The 23,692-nt window shown below is 31.6% G+C and overlaps 3 protein-coding genes and 1 pseudogene across 3 annotated transcripts; 1 reads left to right on the top strand and 3 right to left on the bottom strand.

Moving 5' to 3' along the window:
- Window positions 1-216: 216 nt before the first annotated feature.
- LOC17874896 (B-cell receptor-associated protein 31) lies at window positions 217-2,383 on the bottom strand. The gene is made up of 2 exons (XM_006281017.2): window positions 1,703-2,383; window positions 217-788 (listed from the first exon to the last, which is right to left on the bottom strand). Exons 1-2 carry the CDS (start codon window positions 1,986-1,988, stop codon window positions 421-423), a joined length of 654 nt encoding a protein of 217 aa, XP_006281079.1. The 5' UTR covers window positions 1,989-2,383; the 3' UTR covers window positions 217-420.
- A 2,703-nt stretch (window positions 2,384-5,086) lies between these two features.
- LOC17876971 (heavy metal-associated isoprenylated plant protein 30) lies at window positions 5,087-6,884 on the bottom strand. Its single transcript, XM_006281125.2, has 3 exons — window positions 6,480-6,884; window positions 5,825-5,900; window positions 5,087-5,589 (listed from the first exon to the last, which is right to left on the bottom strand). The coding sequence occupies exons 1-3, from the start codon at window positions 6,615-6,617 to the stop codon at window positions 5,267-5,269; spliced, it is 537 nt and encodes a 178-aa protein (XP_006281187.1). The 5' UTR covers window positions 6,618-6,884; the 3' UTR covers window positions 5,087-5,266.
- A 6,503-nt stretch (window positions 6,885-13,387) lies between these two features.
- On the bottom strand, window positions 13,388-15,524 carry LOC17875235 (annotated as a pseudogene).
- Window positions 15,525-18,399: 2,875 nt separating this feature from the next.
- On the top strand, window positions 18,400-19,830 carry LOC111828998 (serine-aspartate repeat-containing protein I-like). Its single transcript, XM_023777592.1, has 3 exons — window positions 18,400-18,761; window positions 19,134-19,482; window positions 19,537-19,830. Exons 1-3 carry the CDS (start codon window positions 18,400-18,402, stop codon window positions 19,828-19,830), a joined length of 1,005 nt encoding a protein of 334 aa, XP_023633360.1.
- Window positions 19,831-23,692: the final 3,862 nt, after the last annotated feature.

The following is a 23,692-nucleotide window of genomic DNA, read 5'->3' as shown; positions in this document are numbered from 1 at the left end:
ATTCTTACACTCACTTATGTGTCTACCAATTTAAAGAACCTTCGTAGAATCTTTGCCCACTCTCTTTCAACATCTTCAATTCAACAGTCTTCTCTCTCTCTTTTATCAATTTTGTGTAATATACACAGTTTTAGAAACAGACCTAACTATAGTGATGTCGAAACATACAAATTTATGTTGGGCTACACTCACTTATGTGTCTATCTTTCTTTGTCATACTCAACATGAATTTTGATGTAATTGTCGACAAAACATACCAAAGAGTTAAGAAGAAACAAGAACCCGTTTTAAAAGACATTTCAATATCCTAAAAAGCAAAAATGTTGCAAGAATTCATGCAACTGCAATACTCTCCATAAACTCACTTCTTCTTCACCAATCATCACTGTTAAATGACAACATACAATCTTAACATCAGCTCTATGTTTTCCCCAAGATTTGGCTTTGGAGATGTTGGTTATCTTCTAGCAATCTATCATACTCTAGAAGCAGCTCTGCAGACTGTTTCTGGAGTGCCTCGACATGGGTTTCAGCGGTTTCGAGTTTCTTATCTTTCTCTTTCGACTCAGCCTCTGCTTTCTTAAGTTTCTCTAAAATAGATGACAAATTTTCTTGCAGCTTCTTGATTTCCTTTGATGCTTTCTCGTCTTTCTCCTTCAGTTCGGTTCTTTCTTTCTCGAGCTGTTCAAGTTCTTCTTTCGATGACCCAGCATTGCTTCTTAGATTGATTAGCTTGCTGAGGTAATGATGCATTCTGTCAATTATGAAGCCGAGAAATAATACGACTCCTGCAACGATCATTAAGGTTTTTAGCTTCAAATGTAATTTCATTATGTACACTTTATAAAGCTTGACGCTTTCCAAGACCCTATTAAGACCACATGAAGATTTCAAAAACCCAAATGAAGTATTCATAAGAGAATGCATCAACCCCTATTACCACCACGTAAGCAAATCAGTTCCAAGAATATAGCTAAGAGCTAGATAATGTGTGAATGCTTTTTTGACCATGTATTTTTAGCTTCAAATGTGATGTCAATATGTACACTTTATAAAGCTTACACTTTCAAGACTCTTATAAGCCCCAAGGAAGATTTTAAAAAACTAAATGAAGTATTCATTAGAGAATGCATCAACCCAATTAACACATAAGCAAATCAGTTCCAATTATATAAAGCTAGGAACTAGATAATGTGTGAATGCACTTTGGCCATATATTCTTGATCGTAATCGAAAAATCAAGATCAATAATTTGTTACTGTTTATCAGTATTCAGGTTCCAAATTTATCAACAACCAAGGCAGCTTCTCAAATCTAATGAACACTAACAGAACATAGTCTCAAATACAACTATAGAGACACTCATACATGTGATATGTTCTATACATTGATGCCACCATCAATTCAATTGGTATACAAACTCCTAATCACAACATAAACTTTCCTTATAAGTGCTAACTCAACTTAAGCTTGCAAGTTTGTGTTTTCCAGACCATCCCTCTAGCTACAAGATAGCCTCAGTAAAATCTAAATTAGCCTTAAAAGCCATGAACCAAGGACAACAGCTAGATCATCAGAACACAATCCAGCAAAGATTTCAAATTCTAGTCAGAAACCATAGCTACAGACTAATATAGAAGGCAACAAATCAATCAACAAAGCACTCTTAGTTCAATTTTAATCCAAAAAGAGAGAAACTAACCCAACAAAGAAGCTTCAAGCAAGTGTGTTCTCCAAAGAACCTGATCCATAGGAGACATAGTCCCAAGCTTTGCACCTTTGTTCTGGATCTTGACTATGTTCATGAGATTAGAGAAGAGAATAACAGACATAGTTCCAGCTATAGTTTTCACAGTGGCAGGACCTTTACCCATCTTCATCTGGTCAAGGCTTTTAATCACAAGCTCCCTCAAAGGACCAATCTTTACCAACAGTAAGAACGCAATCGCACCTTCCGCAAACAGAACCAGAAACAGTAACTGAATCATGTCTGAATTACTATTCCTCCACTAAAGTTTCTTCCTTTAAACACAATTCACCAAGAATGTAAACCTTAAAAACCCTAATTTCTAGTTTTTTGCTACTTGGGTATTGAAACTAAAACCAAAACCCAGATCGGAGAAGGGAAGAGAGAAAGCAAAACGAGTTTATCTAAAAACCCATTTGCTTTTTTTCAAGAACTCATTCTTGATACCACCCAGAAATCATAAAATGGTGAGGACTAAGAGAGAAGAATTAAAGGCAAGAAATTGAAGAAGGGTATGAGTCTTTTTGGTAGGAGAGATGAAACACTGAAGAGTGAAGAAGGATCTGAGAGAAGTTCAATAGAAAGCAGAAAAGGTAAAAAGTACTGATTAGTAATTGAGAGAGGAGAGAGGTGGGAGATCAATGGTTGTGATTAGGTGTACTAATTATGTAAAAACTTAAGATTTAAGAGTGAACTCTACTCTAAAGACTAAAGGCTAAGGCCATCCTCAATGGGAACTCACTCCTAAACTAGTGATGGCTTTGTAAAAGCAGCAGACGTATATTTGTCGTTTTGTTTTACTTTTTAAGAGAGATGACGAGTCCATTGGTAAGTTGCATCTGATATTTTTTTTTTTTTGCTCTTTCTTTTGTCTTAAGGAATTGAATACAAATTATATATTTTAAAATAATTATAAATAAAAATTTTAAAAACTTGTTGACTCATTTCTAAATTTTAAAAATATATTTCTGACATATATATTTTCAATTTAGAATCCGATATTATTCAAACACGGTTTTTATTACTATTCACAAATACTACTATTTTAGTATTGGCTATCATTTTTATCATGGAAAATAAAAATAAAATTTTAGATTCTTTGTATATTGTATCACTTAAAAGTGAATTCTGATAAACTTTCAATGGTAAATTAATAGAAAAAAAAACTAAGATACATAAAATTACTACTTGAGAATTTAACTTAACTTTATATCATTGGTTCAACAACCCTTCTTAATGTTTTGCAAAAAAAAAAAAAAAAAAATTTATGGCAAAACAAACTTGAATCTACTTAGGATAATATTACTAAATAGCCAAATTCTCATGTTATCTCCATACCAAAAAAAATGATTGTGGACTAATGTTTTAGAGGATGTGTATTGACAAAGAACTATCTTCAATTCGCAAGCATCCATCAATCTGACATCTTGGAAAAATAACTTGGAATTTGATCAAATTACAATGTTTATTAAAAAGTAGAGAATGTTTGAGAAATATCCCTTTTGGTGTAAACCTTTTTAAAAATACCCCATTTATCTATCTATTTTCAAAAATACCCATTTTTAAATATAAAAAATTATAAAGTTTTATATAGTTTGTAAGGTACTTCTAAATAATAACTACTACTGGGAGATTCGATACAAATATTTTAAAATATTTTAAATAGTTTTAAATCGTTTTTTTAAGTTTTATAAGGTTTTTAAAAGGTTTTTAAAAGGGTTTATACGGTTTTTATATGGTTTTTATAAGGTTTTTATGATTTATTTTTACGCTATTTATGAAAGGTATATAAAGTTTTATACACATATAAAGGTGATTTGTGTATATATTTATTAGCTTACACACATATTTGGATAAATTTCAACATTTTTAGTGGGTTTTTTGATAAAGTTTGAAAAGGGGTATTTTTAAAAAGAGTTATATGAAAAGGGGTATTTTTGAAATTCTCCCTAAAAAGTATAGCATGTCAAAAAAAAACATGACATTTTAAGAGTTTTTTAAACAACCATAGATAACTACTATATTTTCAAAAGGTTGCATTTTCCGATCGATAGATAACATTCGACCATAACCACCCTTTGGCCGAGACAACTATTTGTCGGTAATCTTTTGGTTGTAACACATTTTAACCAAAACATATTTCCAACCTTAAGCTACAGAGGTACTATAGTTCACCAGTGATAGACTATTGGTCTGTTGGGTTAGAACTCGATTAGTTCACCGAGCTCAGTTGAGTGTCGGGCAGCAGTTGAGCTAGCGAGTCTTTCATCTGGTTTATCTTATCTAACCTGAGTTAGCTAGTTCATCCAGCTTGCCTATGGTTTTAGTTCAGACATTTTTGCCCGTTTTCCCAGCTAAGTTTTACAAACTATTTTTCGACCTTGATTGTTACAAAATCGACTTAGTTTTAAACATTTCCTTGTTCTTTCAGTTAATTTATTGAGCTTTCTCGGTCATGATTTAATATTACACAAAAATATTTTTTACTCCAACCCTTGGATAGAGATGGTGTAATTGATGCATGAAAATAATTATTTTTCAGAATGATGTGTGACCGTCATGACTTCCATTGATTAGCTAGTAAATTAACAACGACACAAATGTAAAAAATTAAGGTATATAAGAAAAAATATTAATATGACCAAAAGGGAGACGGTGAGGAATAATTACTTTTTTCTAGTTATGTGGTTTTACATCGGAATAATATGATTTCTTAACATATTTGGTAGCCAATTAAATTAGTTATTGATAAGTTTTTCATAACCAATCTCTGTTTCGATAAATCGTTGAAACCCAAAAAAAAAAATAAGTTTCTCTGTCATAAAGACGTTCCAATAGAATCTTATAAAGACAACATACCGAAAATAGTTTATAGGCAAAAAGAAAACAAAAAGAAAACTCTCCTAAATTCTCAACTACAACAAAAATGAAAGTACTCTGCTAGTCCTTCTTTATAAGTTTGTCATATTAATCATGCTACTTAAACAATCTTATCATGCTATTAATCATGCTTCATTGCTTGGTTGAGCAAATGCACCGAAATCTTGGTTTTAATTACCGTCTTATGCTTACATGTTTTAATCTTTTTTGCCATGGAATCATGTGTATAGGTTTCTAATCTTTTGATTGTAACCTTAACTATTTTCATTTTTAATGAAATATTTACCATTTAGCAAAAAAAAAAAAAGTAAATTACACTTACGTTCTCGTAATAAAAAAAATGTAGATATGAGTATGTTCAATAGACTTAATTATTTTTCTCGGTATTGAGTACAAGATGAAGTAATTTGAGTACCAATATTTGAACACACTTTAAAAGAGATTGATTTTAGGCATGTCTTTAGTCACTATGCATCCGAAGATTGATTCTTTTGGTTCGCTTCACTTGTTAATAAAAGCATTGTACATGTACACAAGTTTCTTTTTAATTTCTCTTGTTTACATATGCTTATGCATAAAAACTAATTAATCAACGCTATAGACCATACATGTAAATCCCCTACACAAGAGAAAGCTATATCACATAAGGCGACATGCATGGACGTTATCGTCATTGAAGAAGTTGCTCACTTTGTCGTCTCCACGGTTAGTAACATGGATATGACCATGACGGTCGCTAAGGTTATAACCATGACGATAGTAATTGTAGCTTTCCCTGAACTCACGTGTGGTATCTTTGAAGTAATGCTCGGAAGAAGTGAAGTAGCGAGGCATGTCCGGATACGGCCAGAACTCAGCTCTCTTACCAGCTCTTCTCACTGCCTTGAGCACCTTCTTCCTCTCTACGTACCCAATCACCGTTACTCTCTCCATCTCTAAGTTCACTTCCACCGAGTCCACACCTTCACCACCACCAACACAAAGCCCGTTTAGTTACTATATTAATTATTCACAATGTTACTTTATCTTTTCTATAAGATGCTCATCTGTATTATATATTTTATGGAATATTCTTTTATGGCCACAATTTTATAGTATAAAGTATCACATAATAGTATAAAACAACTTCTAGAAGGAAATGAAAAGTACTAATTGATAAGTTTCTTTTTTTATTTAAACATTGAATTATGATGTTACCTCTTAGCTTGTAAATGGCATGCTTGACCACCCTCTCACATCCACTGCAACACATCCTTACTTTTAAGTCTATTGTCTGTTACGCACAAATTCATATATTACGAACTAATTAGTACTAATATATATGGATTGATCAAGGATATAAAGTAATTAGAAGAACAATTATATATTTAAACGACCAAACTCCCTAAGGATATTATTATAATCAGAGTAACACCGATCCACTAGTGAGACAAACTTATGACATTCTGTTTCAGTTTTGTCCGATTCCCATTAACGAATCAATCAAGATCAAAAAAGTGAATTTTTAACAGCCAAAGGAAAAATATTCTTCTTTGTGAGAATCTGATTTGCCTAGTTATTTTCTTATCTATTTACAAAACGATAGATCGATAATAATAGCTAAGGAGATTAGCTATCTTGTATAAACACCTAATAGAATCTACAAAGTTAAAACAGCATAAGTAACTCATGTACTTGGTGCTCCTCTACTAATACTATGCATCACCACAAACTTAACAAACTTCTGCATCCGCCACTACTTATAGTTACCAAAACTAGTATTGTGTGATCATAGGGTTAACTTGAGAGTACGTAAACTATATAGGGACATGAAAATTGTGGTTGAATAGAAGATATAAGGGAAAGAGAATACCTGTAAAGAAGTTGGACGAGCCATTGGCATGGTGTGGTAATAGTTAAGATGGTTCACACTTTTGTGTTTTGGCTTCTTGTGTGGATAGCGAAGGAACAAACAGTATGTGATGGTTGATATGAAGGAGCGTAAACCCATATTTCTCTACTTTTGACGCTCTCTCTATGACTATATATATATATATGTGTACGTTCACTTGGCTAGATAGAGAGATGAGTAAATACTTAGAAAACTTACAAAATGAACCAATAAATATAGAAAACAAGATGAATGCATGGAGAGATGGGTTTTAAACAAAGAATTTAAGATTAGACAGAACGAGAGATATGCCTTTGGAATCACTTCCTTTTGTGATCTCTTCTTTACCCTTCCCAAAATAAAGATGTGATCTCTCTCTGAGGTGATATTTATTTTGTATTTTGTAGATATATGACTTAAACACATATAATGAGTTTATTATATATATGCAAAACAAGTTAATGAAGATATATGATGAGTTGGCTAAACTATTTTGGATATCATATAGTAACAAATTTTCATGATTAAAGTTTCTTTTAGTTATAAATTTATTATCAAAAAGTGTTACTCATTGGGTCAAGACATATAGTGCGATGGTATCATTTTTCTTTTATTGTCACTCATGATGGTATCAAATGTTTTAAAAATTACAATTCTTAAGAAATGTTGGACTATATTTTATACATAATATGTATATAATCTAATCAAAAAGAAAATATTTGTCCTGGTTTTAAGGCTTAATTGATCATCTCCAAATAAAGTGGCCGTAACCCCATTATCCAGTGCACATTACTATAGATACAAAAGAAACAAACAAAAGTTAGATTAAATAAGTTTAACAAAAGAAATAATTAAAAAAACTAACTAAGTTGTTTTAGAATATTTAAAAATACTCAGTGGAATGAGACAACAAGATCTTAATGTAAGAAAATGTAATTTTGTCAAAATACGAATATATAAAATGTTTACTATAGAATACTTTAAGAATAGAGAATTATTTAACCCTATAGATGCTATTAAGATGATATTATTGTATATATTCTCATAAATCTTTTATCGTCGGTAGATTAGATAATACATAAGGACATGTCAAAATGTGTCAGCATCGTCCGAACAAGAGAAAATATCAGGAGAACACGATATTCCCACGCACCAAACTATAGATGAAAAGACATAACTATATATATTGATGGATGATGTTATAGAGAATCAATGTTGAGAAAAAGGTGGATGAGTTAGAGAGAAATGGAGCATGTGCTGCTCCTGCTTCTGCTTCTTGCTGCATGGCCCTGATTAAGAAACCACTCTCTCGTCTCATCTCTGTTTTATGTTATTCTTTATTCGTTTATTCCTAAATTCCCCTTGTTACTGTTATATGTCAGAAATATATATTCCTTGATCTGATACACTTATTTCACCTTTTATTTTTCCATATGTGCTTGTAAGTTGTGTAATCTGACTGTAAGGAAAAGACAATGAAATTCTCTGTTCCTGGTAGTTAATACATATTAGTAATGGACTAATGGGCTTTTAGATATTCGGTTTGGTGTCGATTCAGTATAATTCGGTTTGGAATTCTTGGATCCTCAGTTTAATACTGTATATGATCAGGTTTTTTAGAAAACCGGTGTGGTTTCGAATTTTGAATGAGAAACCGAATTATTTTTGGGTAGTTTTTTTTCAGTGCTAATCGAAAAGTTTAGGATATTTCAGCTATTTTTGCTCCGGTTTTGGTATTTATGTATTTTTCGATTTTTCTGTTCGGTTTTTCGGATATTTTAATTTTTTCTGATATTTTTGTTATTCTGTCAAAAAATAACAAATATATTTTAAATGTATAACTGTATTTTGTATATTTCATTCGATTTTCGATTCAAGTTTTCAATTAATTTAGGCTCGTTACTATTCGGTTTTGGTTCTTTCAGTTCTTAAATTTAGTATTCACTTGGTTTTGTGATGGTTTTGGTTCCTCTTATTCGGTTCGGTTTCTGATTTTTATATCTTGGACTAGTTAATTAACATGAATATAAAAATATCTAAGAGAACAATATTGGGTGTTCGATTTTTAACGTGTTTTTGTAATTCCTTTTTACTCAATTTTAAATGGTGTTGTTACAACACTTTATATATATATAAAAAAGATCACCAATGGCACGAGGATTGTATAACCTTTAAAAATATTTCAAGGGAATCTGATCATATGCTTTACCTGAATTATTCTTGAGTGAGTGGAAGCTTTTCTAATTAGTTTTGTAATTTATTTGCGGAAAAAAGTGGTCGGTCCTTAATAAAATCAGGTTTGAACTTACGTTACTCATCAGTTTCTTTTTTATATATTAGGTAAATTTTCGCACCATACGGCATGACTTCTTTTGTAGAAACTAGGTAATGTCCCACTCATATGCGCGGGTTGTTATATATTAAGTTTATTTATTTTACTTTATTTATTATTTATAAAAAATGGAAGAAATAAATTTCAATGTTTATGACATTTTTACACTTTATAAATCATACAATACAAGCATACATTCATATCTCTTGAATTTATTCGTTGATTAATTGTTCAATTTTGATTGTAATTTTCTTCCGTACTTTTGAGTATTTTTTGATAAAAAAAAAAGTAATAATGTTAATGATAAAAATAGAAATGGTATTGAGAGAGTTTTCAAAACACCCCTTTTCAAATACCACTTTTTAAATTTATCCCTTTTTCAAACTTTATCAAAAAATCATTAAAAATGTTGAAATTTATCCAAATATGTGTGCATACGTGTCAAAATGAGCCAGCTCGCTCAGCTCGGCTCAGATCATGACGAGCTCGGATATTTTATGAGCCAGCTCAGCTCAGCTCATTTATTATATGAGCTTCAATATGTAAACTCGAACTCAGATCATGTTGATCACGAGTTAGATGAGCAAACTCGCGAGCTAATATAAACAAATATTATAATGGCAATAATTCAAGTTTTATTAAAAAAATCATAATAAAACCGATAACATAATGCAAAAATTAAACATTAAAACTAAATCGAAATAAAATAAATTTTAGTTCTCAAACCGTAAATAAAACCAACTACTAAAAGTTAAAACTTAAATTAAAATTAATTAAAAATAATTGAATGTAAATATACATTGTATATACAGTTCATGCTAAGACATAGGCTAGCAAAAAACAATGGTCGTCCGTTGTAAAGCCAAACAACCAATTTTGTTTAATTATGATTTTCCATTAAGATTTTCTATTTTGTTTATTTAATGGAAAAAATATATTATAAATATTCTATATATTGTAATATATATATATATATATATATATATATATATATATATATATATATAATATATATAATATTTAGTTTTAGAAAAGTGGAGCTCATGATGTAGCTCATGTTCATTAAAGCTCGCTCATATAACTCGCAATCTAAATTGAGCTCGATCATATAGCTCATTTATTAAATGATCCTAAAAAATAGAACTCATGCTCATAAAAAACTGAGCTGAGCTGAGCTAGCTCGCGAGCTACGGCTCATTTTGATACCTCTATATGTGTGTAAACTTATAAATATACATACACATTACCTTTGTTTGTGTATAAAATTTTATTTATTTCAATGTCTTACAAATTGGTATGATAATTATATTAAAAAATTATTTTGTTACAATAATTACATACTTTTGAAAATATAATAAATATACATGAATATGTGAGAAAGAAACAAAAATCTAAAATAAAAGAATGAAGATGGGTTTTTTTTTACTTGATTTTCTTAGGTGTGATGGACTGATGGTCGGAAATCAATATTTTTGAATCTCATCGATAAAGTAATTTTATTATAGACATAAAAAATTATTATACATATGTATTATATATTTAACAATATAAGAAAACAATGAAGAAATGAAGAAGTAATAAAACAAAGAAAAAATAGAATTGAAAAAAAAATTAAACCAAATATATAATCAAGCTCTTACAATGATATCTTAATTAAGCTTTCTACCCATGCAAGAACATTAAAAATAAAACAAAGAAAATATTGAGGGTATCAAATATGGTGGAAGAGGATGTAAGAATGGGTATGTATAGCATAAAATATGATGTAATTTATATTTCTAAAATAATTAAATTAGAGGAGTTATAATTATAATTTATAGTGTGTTAATTGAAATTGAATGGAGCAAACAAATAGTCAATTCACAAGTTATATAATTTCAGTTACAATTGAGTAGTAAAATGTGGATTTCAAGTATGAATTAAAGTATATGATTAAATGTGTTAGATATTTGGTTTAATTAGAAATAAATATTTTATTTAAAAAATATATTATAATTAAAAAATAAATGCTAAATGGACTAATAAGTAGAGAGTGAAACCTTGAAAATTCCCAATAAATAATTTTATTTTTTAAAAATATTTTTATATTCCTTTTAATTTAAGTTATATCTCTAGGTTTAATTATATTTTTTCATCCTTTTAGTATATATAATAGATAGAAAATTGAATATCAAATTGTTTTTTAGATAGGAAATCAAGTATAAAATTGAAAGTTAACAAAAATTATAATGTTATTTGTATTATTAAATGTTGAATCACAAACTAAATATAAAGATTATTATTCTTAAATAATGTCTTAAAAATTGGTTTGATAACTACATAACAAAAATTTATTTTGTTAAAAAATTACATACTTTTAAAATTAAAATAAATATACATGAATATGTGAGAAAGAAACAAACATCCAAAGTAAAAGAACGAAAATGGTTTCTTTAGCTTGATTTTGTTATTGTGTAATTGTCAGAATTCAATATTTTTGAATCCCATCAATAAAATTATTTTCTTATAACCATAAAATATTATTATACATATGTATTACATTTAAAAATATAAAAATAAACAATGAAGAATTGAAAAATACATATAAACAATAAAATAAATAAAATTGAAAACAAAAGTTTAAACCAAATATTTAATCAAACTCTTACAATGACATCTTAGTTGAGAATTCACCCATGCAAGAAACTTTTTTAAAAAAACAAAGAAAATAATAAAGATATAAGATATTGTAGAGGAAGATGTGAGAATGACTATTTATAGGATAAGAAGTGGTGTAGGTTACATTTTTAAATTAATTAAATTAGAGAAGTCATAATTATAATTTATAGTGTATTCAATTGAAATTTAATAAAGAAAACCAATAGTATTTGGAAAATTATATAATTTTCAGTTACATTTTAGTAGTAAAGTGTGGATTTAAAGTATGATTTAATGAATATGATTAAATGTGTTTTTGGTAAAAAAAATATTAAATAAAAAACAAATATATCAAATGGAGCAATAAAGATAGAATGAAACCTTAATTATATATATATATATATATAACTCCTTTTATTTTCTTTGTCATTTTTTTATAACTTATGGTGTAATTAAATTTTGTATTGAATGATTGTAATAAACATTTACATATATAAATATGTTTTTTTTTTAAAAGAAGGGCTTAAATTTTTTTCCGCCAATAAGGAGAGAGTGAAACCTTACTTTTATATATATGATTTTATAACAACAAATGTATATGATATATGTCATAATCGTACACAAGTAGCAGTAGTATATGGTTTATTGCTAAATATATGAAATTAGAATATGAGTAAACAGATTATGGCTTAGTCAAAAGGTTTATGCTCTCTAGTCTATAAACTTCTAAAGTCCACATGAAATTTTAAACAACCAATTACATTGCTCCATGTCAATAATTAAATCTCGATTAAATGAAAATTTCCTTAATCCAACAAAAAAATTCTTTAATCCCTACTATAGTAAAAAAGAAGTACACAAAGTAATCATGCCGGGTTATTTTTAAAATTCCGGGTTAAAACTACAATTGGATACTTGCTATGTTTGCAATGTCTCTTCTCTTGTGAAGAAGACAAGAACAAAACTGAAATTTTATTATATTGAAACTTGTTATCTTACATCTATCATACATATATGTTTATATAAGAAACAAACAGACACAATAACACAATGAGATGTGTGTCTTCCTCTTTGTAACTCTCCAATGAAACAGCACAACCGAAACGTCACGACCGAAAGAAACATTGCAACTCTTAACCAAACTCAATTATCAATCAACACTCTTTTCTTGAATCTTTGATGTGTTTTTGCAAGAGAGCTAGGGCTGCATACAAATGAACAAGAACATGGAGAGCAAGAGCAACCCTAGTACCCCTAGAAAGATAAATAGCAATTGGAAAACAGCTTGATAGATTAGGGAAGCGTGATGGGAACACGAAGTAGTAAAGCCACAAGGAAAGGAACCCAACATGCTCAAGTGGATCACCACTGTTCATGAATCTATCCATCCATATCGTTTGTGTTACCCAACAGACATTACCTCTTCGTCGAATCTCCCACAACCATTCGTTGTTTAGCTTCTTCAGAATCCCCTAGAATGTTGTAAAAGTGGATTCTGAAGAAGCTAAACATCGAATGGTGGGAGATTCGACGAAGAGGTAATGTCTGTTGGGTAACACAAAAGACATGGATGGATAGATTCATGAACGCTGGTGATGAACTTGAGCATCTTGGGTTCCTTTCCTTGCGGCTTAGCTACTTCGTGTTCCCATCACGCTTCCCTAATGTCTACCAGGCTGTTTTTTCAGTTGCTCTCTTTAGGGGTACCAGGGTTGCTCTTACTCCTCCTGTTCTTGTTCATTTGTATGCAGACCTAGCTCTCTTGCAAAAACACATCAAAGATTCAAGAAAAGAGGACACTGCTATGGTCGACATTGGTGAGACTGCCTTGTTTAAGTTGGTCTGCCTCTGTCAAAATTGTAAATAACCAAACACATAAGAATCTACTCTAACAGCAGAAAGTAAAAGGATAAGAGCAAGCTTTGATTGAGCATAAAGTAGTCTTTACCGCACAAGTTTTCGCAAAACAGATTCTGCGTGGTGCTCGAATCGCGGTAGAGCCCATTCATGTTGAATTATGTTGAGACCATCCTTTTCTGCACTCAGGTCGGCGGACAATTTCCATATGCAACAATACAAAATCAGGCTTGGATCAACTTCGTACAGAATAAAAAATGTAGGACGATTCAAGAAAAGTGTAAAAATAAATAAAGCCAACAAAGTTACCACTCAGATACGAGAGAAAAAAAAAAAAAGAACGACCAAATGATGCAAGGATAATATTATACATACCTTTGATGCATCGAAACCAAAACCACCCATTTGCAACATTCGTTGAGTGTCATCAACTGCTGCATAAGAAACAGAACACTTACAGTGACTAAAACAGATTCAAAGTAAGAAATTTTGAGGAGGATGTTGTGAATGAATTAGTATATGAACACTAACCATTTTCATCTTCAAGAATGAGACTGAATAAGCCTCTTAATCCAAACAAATTTAAAAAGTACCTGCAACATGGAAGAACATCCCATAAAACAAAAGGTGTAAACAAAAGCCAGAGAAAAGAAGTTGACCCATGCAAAAGTGAGCGTCTAAAAGTTGGTAAAATTCATCAGTTTCTTAATATACTGAGGATAACATGAGAATAGATGAACTGCAAATTCATTTACCTGTGGTATAATCATTGACAGATTTGTCTTCCTCATATCCATGGCCATGTTAGGATCTAGAAAACATTTGGGCTTGAGGATTTTGAGCTTGGTCCTTGGGAACCATGTAGCAATCCATTTTCCTGCAGAGAACAATATTTCTAAGTAACCATATTTGAACAGCACACAAACTATTCTACTGAGAAACATCTGGTAAAAATCTTTTACATTGCAATATTGCCTTAAGGAAAACAAAGAGACAACACAAGAACGAGAAGAAAAATAGAAAAAAAAATCAAGCTATCATCATGCCAAATGAACACAACAACTCTTGGTAACTAGTAAAGAACAATAATTCAAGACATATATATGAGTCTACGCAATTTCACAGAATCATTGCTTAGAAAAGACTTTCCTTAAGGTTTTACCCAATCCTAAAAGCCAAAACCTCTAGTGCATTGGAATGTTTTCAAATTGTCATAAAAATCCTTGGAAATAAAAAGTCAAAAAGCTAGGAACTAAACTAGATTGCACAGACATCAGTTTTCATCAATAACAAATCAGATAACAGCTGATAAACTAATAGCTCATGAAGCCAGAAAAAGAATTTGAAACTCTAATCAACCTCATACAGCTTGGTAATTGCGTAGAAGGAAATCTTGAAACTGAGAAACACAAAAGGGAGAAAATCACAGAAACCATAGCTCATTGTTGAAGTAGAACCTGGCTCTGATACCAATGAAACAGTAAAAATGGATTAATAATCTCAAACCAAAGATCCACCGTGAACCTAGGATTTGAGTAAACCTCACGCTAAAGATGGTTAGAGAAAGAGAAGAACCATCTTAGAAGCGAGTTGGTTTGATAATGGAGGATGGAGTAGTGACGGCGCACGAAGAGATAGAGAGGGGAAAAGATAAGATGAAGAAGATATGTTTTTCATTAGGTTTTCCGAAAACCGCTAAGTGCCTTACAAATACTAAGTCGTAAACCGACTAAATGTACCAAATAAAGATTAAACCAAGAGGCTAACCCGGTTAGGCGGGATAAAATTAGCACCGGCCTTAAGACTCCTTGCCCTTATAACAACTTGTCTGGAAAAATCAAACAATATCAAAACCCAATTTTCAGCTAATTATGACACAACAATCTACACAAACGTGAAAAATAAGGAGAGCAGAAGATGAGTCACCCTTCTTTGACCATCTTCGCATCTGGAGTCGGAGAAGATCGCATGAGCTTTGATACGAAGTAACGGAGAAGATCGCATGAGCTTAAATACGAAGTAACAGAGAAGATCGCATGAGCTTAGATACGAAGTAACGGAGAATTCCAATGAGAACCATCACGACAGAGAGAGAGATCAAAACCCAATCTCTAATCGCCGTGTCGAGAACTAGATCTTCCGCCATTGATAATTTTGTTGTGTAATGATATATTGTGTTTTTATCATCTCTATCTATATTATTAAAATAATTTAGGATTACATAAAATGTAATTTTTCTTTTTAATTCTGTTTGGCTACACTTATAAAAAATATTCTCCTTTAGTATAATCAAGTAGAATTAATGACTGCAGAATAAATTATTTTAATAACAAATAATTCAAGATCCCATTAAAAAAGGAAACAATATAATATCCAGAAAATAAATTTGTAACAAACATTCCTTATGATACAACTTTAGGAATCCATACAATCTCTTATTTAACCATTTAGGAAATCCTTTAAAATAAATTAAATTATATAAAAGAAGCTGTTAACAATATTTAGTCTCAATTAGTGTTAACCATAACTAATATAAAAAAATAAATACTTTGTAATATTTAAAAAAGGGAAGCATTTTTTATAAGTGTAGCCAAGAAAAATTACATTTTATGTAATCCTAAACCTATAACCAAACAGAATTAATGACTGCAGAATAAATTATTTTAATAACAAATAATTCAAGATCCCATTAAAAAAGGAAACAATATAATATCCAGAAAATAAATTTGTAACAAACATTCCTTATGATGCAACTTTAGGAATCCATACAAACTCTTTATTTATCTCTGATGTATAAGTTGCTCCAAGAAATACATCCAGCTGGTGATCCTAGCCCTGGGAAAAATATTTGTTAGATTCGCTTCGATTCGTTATTCGTTTCGATTCGATTAGAAAAATACAAATATCTATAAGATGTTGAAACGAAGCAAATATAAAAATGTATTATTCGTAAAAACCGAAGCAAATAACAAATATTGATTTTTTTAGTGTCGAATATCCGCTTCGCTTCGTATATATATAATATGTGTATTATAGATTTGAGTTTATATCTAAAAGGTTTATTATTCATATTACTATATTTTGGCCCATTGGACTTTTTGCTAAATGTTGCTCTTTAACAAATAAACCTTTGACTGATGATTGAACTATTTATATGCTAAGATGTTAGTCTCATCATTTCTTTCATGTTATGTTTTGATTAATGGCATTTTAACTATCGGGTTTTGGGTTTTTGGATTAGATTGATGGCATGTTCTTTTCAGAGGTATGATATCAACGGTGGTTACATTTCCTTTTTGAAAACATGTCAAACAAGAACCTTTAATATCTCATATTTTGCACTTTATGTTTATGTACTACATGTTTTTAGTTTCAAAAAAAAATTAGATGGGTTGAAGCGAATAGTTCGCGAATATTACGAAATATACTCGAATATTCGAAGTATTTAATACTCAAAAATTTACGAATCGAAGCAAATACTAAAATCAACTACTCGGTCGAAGCGAAACGAATCACAAATATCACAAATTTTCCGAATATTCGCTTCGTGCCCAGGGCTAATGTTCTCTTGGTTATGACATCACTAGGAAGAAAATTTCGAAAAAAGAAAAGCAAGAGGAACTTGACTCTTTTCTTGCAACTATGGATGACTCCAAGAATTGGTCAGTTTAAAGACTTTTTTGAAGATGCAGTCTAAACAACAGAGTGTACTAGTTCAGACGTCTTAGCAAAAACAGAACAACAAATGAGGAAAGTGAAGAAAGGTGGTTTTACATGGACACAAGACAAAGAAGAAGTGTCTAGAAGCATGAACACTTTACTTTTATAGGGATAAAAGTAAAACAAGAAGAGTTGGATAATTTCCTAATCCATAAAGAAAAAGGAAATTATCCTAAAAACTATTTAGAAGTAGAATGAGAATTTCCTGTTGTATTGAGATGTCCTAGTTCTATAAATAGGGAGCTGAGACTTGAGAAAAACTCAGCACATCAAGAGAAGAGAATCTAGCATTAAGCTTTAACTTGAGAGAAAAGATAGTTAAGAGCTTAGAGAGTGCAGAGGGTTTCTTTGAGAGTTTTCTAAGATTGTGTGTATATCTTAGAAAGAGAGTTTTGAGAGATTAGAAAATTGTTTAGGGAAAAACCCATTGTAAACAGATTTTCTATTTATCAAAGAAGAGTTTGAGAAACCTTGTTTTATTGTTCTGATCTAGATCAATCCGTGTGGCTCTTGCACTTACAATTGGTATCAGAGCGGCGCTTGTTAAGATTACTATAGGCGAGATCATGTGGAGAAGATGGAGAGCTATCATGGACTAGAATTAGGTTCAAACGTAATATTAGGTGATGGAAACTACGGTTTTTGGAAATCAAAGATGAGGGCGGTTATAAGAGGCATTGATGCGTATGCATGGAAAGCCATATCAGAAAAGTGGGAAGAACCAAAAATCATGGATGAATCAAGAGTAGAACTTGATAAACCAGAAAAAGATTGGACTAATGATGAATTGAAGAAATCAAAGTACAACGCTAGGGCACTCACAGCAATTCACAATTATGTTGGAAGAAGGGAGTTTGAACTGATTCAGGGAAGTGAAACAGCAAAAGAAGCATGGAATATCTTGCAAGCTCACTTTGAAGGAACCACTAAGGTGAAAAATTTAAGGAAAGACATGTTAGATTCAAGATTTGAAAATCTAAAAATAGAAGATTATGAATCAATCTCTGATTTTAGCTCCAAGATATGTTCTTTAGCACAAGAAGCGTTGACTCTTGGGAAAAAGTAGAAAAACAAGAAATTAGTAAAGAAATTTCTAAGGTGTCTTCCTACAAGATTCATGGCATACAAGACTGCTTTGAATGTGTCTCATAACACCGAAAATCTTAGCTTTGGAGAAGTGGTTGGTATGCTTAAAGCTCATGAGATGGAACTGGAGGGTTTGAAAAAACCAGATATTTTCTCTCTTGAAAGAAAAACTCAAGAAGTAGAAGAAAAGGATGAAATTGGCTTGCTGGTCCAAAAGCTTGGTCGAGTATTAAAAGAAGCAGGACAAGAAAACGTATTAGACATACTCATATGGAATGTGGTCATGAAGATGGTTCAGAGGAGGATGACAGTGATGATGGAAGAGAACTGAATAAGTTTGGAGCATTCTTGGGAATCACAGAATTTGCTGAAGGAAAAGAAGTTTCAGAATCTGAATCTGATGTAGGACAGATAGATGATTTCACAGAATGTTACAAGGAGGTGCGTGAAGCACTGATTAAGATTGGACAGGAGAATCAGATCTTAATTAAAGAGAAGCATCGTCTTGATGACCTCGTTGAGTCATTGCAAAATGAGTTGAAGGATAAGCTGGCTATTTCTACTAAAGCAATAAAATTTAAGAGAGGTTTGGGGTATAGTGGACAAGGAGGATCTCAAACAGGGCAAATCAAGTTTGTAACTGAAGGTGTGTATGTACCAGATCAAAACAAGTCCGAAAGGAGTAATATAACCAAGAGTTTTGGTTGTTATTTTTGTGGAAAGAATGGGCATATTAAAGCGTATTGCTACAGCTTCAGAGAAAGAGTAAGAAGACTCAAACAGCAAGGAAAATTTTATTGGAATGGATTCCGTAATCAAATATGGGTAAGAAAGTCTGATATGTATCGATGTGTCTGATAAGTATCGATGGGTAAGAAAGTCTGATAAGAAAGTCAGACTGCATCAAGTGTGTCAGGAAATAAATCAGGACTTGGGTATCGATGTAGTATGACGTGTGAGAGAATGAAGCATCAGAATTTTGATCCAAGTTACTTTGGTAATAGGAGTTCACATCATATGACAAGATCCTGGAGCAAACTACGGAGTTTAAAGGAAAGGAAAGGAATCACTAAAATCATTCTCAAGGAAAAGGATAAGAACTCTGCATTAGAACCTGCAATTGCGTCAGAACTTGCAACTGCGTCAGAACCTGCAACTGCTTCAAACCCTGCAACTGCTTCAGAACCTGCAACTGCGTCAGAACCAGCAACTGCGTCAGAACCAGCAACTGCGTCAGAACCAGCAACTGCTTCAGAACCTGCAACTGCATCTGAACTTCCAACTGAATCAGAATCTGCAGCCAAATCAGAATTTTTCACTACATCAGAACCTACAACAGAAGCTTGTAGCATGGTAAAGAATGATAATTACAAGATGTTATATGATCAATGGCTTGAATTAGTTTAGGAAAATTCAGTGTTAAAGAGGGAGAAACTCAAGTTAGAGTCTAAGGTTGCAGAATCACAAAAATATGCTGTTGGGAAAGAAGAAGAAGCATCATTAGCTAGAGTACAACTTGAAGAAACTCAAAGAAATTTGAGAATGCTTAATAATGGCACGAAACAGTTAGATCATATTCTGAGCATTGGGAAGATTGATCAACATGGTCTTAGATTTAAAGGAAATCTTTCTGAATCAGATCCAATGTTTGTTCTCTGCTGGTTACTAGAGAAAGCTATATCAATGGGAGAATGTTTTTAACTTATGTGTGCTCACAAGCAGGAAAGAAGAATGTTGAGATAAAGTGCCTTAGGATGGGGATGATAGTGCATAAGCATCATATGTGGCTTTGGTTGACACGGCTGTAGTTCTTCAGAAGCTCACTGCTGTTGTTCATATGCTGATTCATAATCATCCATTGACTAAGAGAGTTTGATGTGGTTTTTAACCTGTGTTGTCTCAAGCAGGGGGAGAAGAGTGAGTATTGCAGGATTATGGGGGAGTATGGTTTCTGAAGTTTTTTGGATTACGGGTGAGTTTCAATGTTACTTGTGCAATTTGCTTCCGTTTTAGGGTTTCAGACTTTCAAGACAGTTCCAGAAATTGGAAACTTATGTTTATACCTACTTACAAGATTAAGTGACCATGTGCTTGAGAACTACAAGGTTAAAAGGGGGGAGATTGAAGATGCAGTCTGAACAACAGAGTGTACTAGTTCAGACGTCTTAGCAAAAACAGAACAACAAATGAGGAAAGTGAAGAAAAGCGGTTTTACATGGACACAAGACAAAGAAGAAGTGAGTTGGATAATTTCCTAATCCATAAAAAAAAAGGAAATTATCCTAAAACCTATTTAGAAGTAGAATGAGAATTTCCTGTTGTATGGAGATGTCCTAGTTCTGTAAATAGGGAGCTGAGACTTGAGAAAAGCTCAGCACATCAAGAGAAGAGAATCTAGCATTAAGCTTTAACTTGAGAGAAAAGATAGTTAATGATATAGGATTTTATCCGGTTCAAATATCGATCCAAATTTGCAATGATTAACTCACTAAGAATGCACTAGCTAACTTAATCTAAGCTATAAAGATTTACTTGATTTCCAACTATTACTAATAAGGCAATCCAAATCAACTAAGGACAAAATCAAACAAAAGTAAACAAGATGCAAAAGACTAACACAATTCGAAATGAAACTAGGCGGGAAACAACGAAATTCAAATAATAACGAAAAGCGAATCTTCGAGCTAAGGTTATCGATCTAGGAGGATGAAGTTAAAGGTTATGGAGCTAGCAAATCACTTAAACAAGCATTATCCTTTGGCAAAGAACTCTTAATTAGACTAACCCATTTTCATGATGCTAATCCCTACACTAATCAATCAATAATCAACATTTGTCAAATGGCAATCAATCAATTAATGAGCATTCAAACTAGTCTAAATAGCCTCTAAACACCCTAATCAACAATTTTCAAAGGCTAGGAATGTAAAGATCTTAAAGGTTTTTGGTTGGGGAAATTCATCAAACACCTTCCGGGCATGAATTCCCTAAGATCTAGAAACAACTTGATCAATGTTTTTCTAGCATGTTAAACAACCATTAAGCAAGAATAAACATAAATCTAACCCTAAGCTCCATAACCCTACACTAAATCAACCTAGATCTACCATAGCTCAAAGACTCTAAAAGATTACTCACTAGTCATTATGATTACACAATAGAAATTGATTATTCTTTGTGAAATCATTAAGAAAGAGAGTAGATTAAGGGAAGAAGGAAGTACTTATATTAAAACTTGAAGATTCAAATACAAGATCTAAAAGATAACCTTAATCTTTCTTAAAACCCTAGAAACAAAAGCATACCTCTTCCCAATTGGGATTAGAGTATTTATAGAAAACATGACATTAAACCGAAACAAACCGGAGATAACCGGGACAAACCGGATTTTTTCAATTTTATAACCTTCAACCGACCTACCAATCGACCATTCGGTCGGTTGACTCGCTGAACCCAACCGATCGGTTGATCGGTCGATTTCTCTTGGACAGATGCTCTCGGGTAAGTGGCAACCGACCTCTCAACCGATCAAACGGTCGGTTGTCATATGATGGGACACAACCGATCGGTTGATCGGTCGGTTGATATCGGACAGAAGCTCTCGGGTATGTGGCAACCGACCTCTCAACCGAGCGAACGGTCGGTTGTCCTGTGATGGAAACTCAACCGATCGGTTGATTCGTCGGTTGATCTCGGGCAGAAGCTCTCGGGTTTGACTCAACCGACCTCCTAACCGACCGCTTGGTCGGTTGTCATTCTCTTCCTTCCCTTCTCTTGTTCTTCAACCTTGGTTGATCCAATTTTGACTCCAAAACTCGATCTTTTACTACATTTGTGCTCCATGAACTCCTTAAAACTCCAAGTACCTAATAAAACTCAACAAATGCAAAAATGCAACCTAAACACACTAAATAAGATGAGAAATGCATAAAACTATCCTAGAAACAAAGCTCAAAAACCATTAAAAACCATAGACATCAGTTAAGAGCTTAGAGAGTGCAGAGGGTTTCTTTGAAAGTTTTCTAAGATTGTGTGTATATCTTAGAAAGAGAGCTTTGAGATATTAGAAAAATCATTTAGGGAAAAACCTATTGTAAACAGATTTTCTATTTATCAAAGAAAAGTTTGAGAAACCTTGTTTTTATTGTTTTGATCTAGAACAATCTGTGTGGCTATTGCACTTACATTTTTCTGTTTATTTCTACATATAGTTTGTTATTTAGTAGCATTTTGGTGATACAATTAGTGGGGCTTTAGGTGCAGGATTCATGATGAATATAATGAAGGGGAAGTGTAGCTCGCTAATGAGGAGGTAAAGCCCATTCGTAGAATGATCAAAAGGGAAGCACCACATGCCATCAATAGTCATTTGGGTGGGTGGGTAAACATTTCAAAAACTAGCTTCTACCGATTCAGAAAATGAGTGATCGACGATATAATGATGGCTTCAAACGGTGACTTCAGACTCTGTCCATAAAAAAATAGATTTGTAATCGTTTACCAGTTTCTTAAAACTTTATTTACCACTCATTTTTTTAAAATTAAGATGCATGTTGTAAAAACGTTTCTTTTGAATATAATTTCACATTTAATTCAAAAAATGTGGTTTATGTCATTATGTGTTGCTGTTTTCTACTATAATATGTTATGCAGATCATTTAAAATGTAACGTTTTGATTGATTCTCTTGGTGCCAGCCTCATGCTGATTGGTTCAAATGGGATGATGCAAGACATCCACTCTCAAGTGCACCAGACCGCAAATGTGAGAATGTTAAAGAACATGAAAATATTAAATTGCTGCCATTTCTAATGTAAATCTTTATTTTTTCTCTAAAATAAAGTAACTCTAAAATAGAGTATTGTTTTGCTCCAATGCAATACTCAATTACTTACTCGAAAATAGAAATCATATATATAAAAGTAAGGTTTCACTCTCTACTTATTGGTGCAAAAATATTTAAGGCTTTAATTTTTTTTTTTTTTTAATGTTTTTGACAATCATTCAATACAAAATTTAATTACACTACAAGTTATAATCAAATGGCAAAGAAAATGAAAGGACTTAATCATATATCATTCAACAAAATAAATAAATAAATGTTTATGACAATCATTCAATACAAAATTTAATAACACTATAAGTTATAATCAAATGGCAAAGAAAATGAAAGGACTTAATCATATATCATACAACAAATTTTATAAGCCTTATTGGTAAAAAATTATTTAAAATCATATATATAAAAGTAAGGTTCCACTCTCTTTATTGTTCCATTTTGTATTTATTTTTTAAAATATAATATTTATTTTTAACCAAAAAAACACATTTAATCATATACATTAATTCATACTTTAAATTCACACTTTACTACTAAAATGAAACTGAAAATTATATAAATTTCCAAAGACTATTGGTTTTCTTTATTGAATTCCAATTAAACACACTATAAATTATAATTATAACTACTCTAATTTAATTATTTTAAAAATGTAACTTACATCACTTCTTATCATATAAATAGCCATTCTCACATCCTTCTCTACCATATCTCATATCTTCAT

Source organism: Capsella rubella, unplaced genomic scaffold (genome assembly GCF_000375325.1).
Source record: "Capsella rubella cultivar Monte Gargano unplaced genomic scaffold, Caprub1_0 scaffold_8, whole genome shotgun sequence".
NCBI classification, from domain to species: Eukaryota; Viridiplantae; Streptophyta; class Magnoliopsida; order Brassicales; family Brassicaceae; genus Capsella; species Capsella rubella.
Note: the sequence above shows the minus strand (reverse complement) of the source record. Positions and strands in the feature narration are given on the sequence as shown.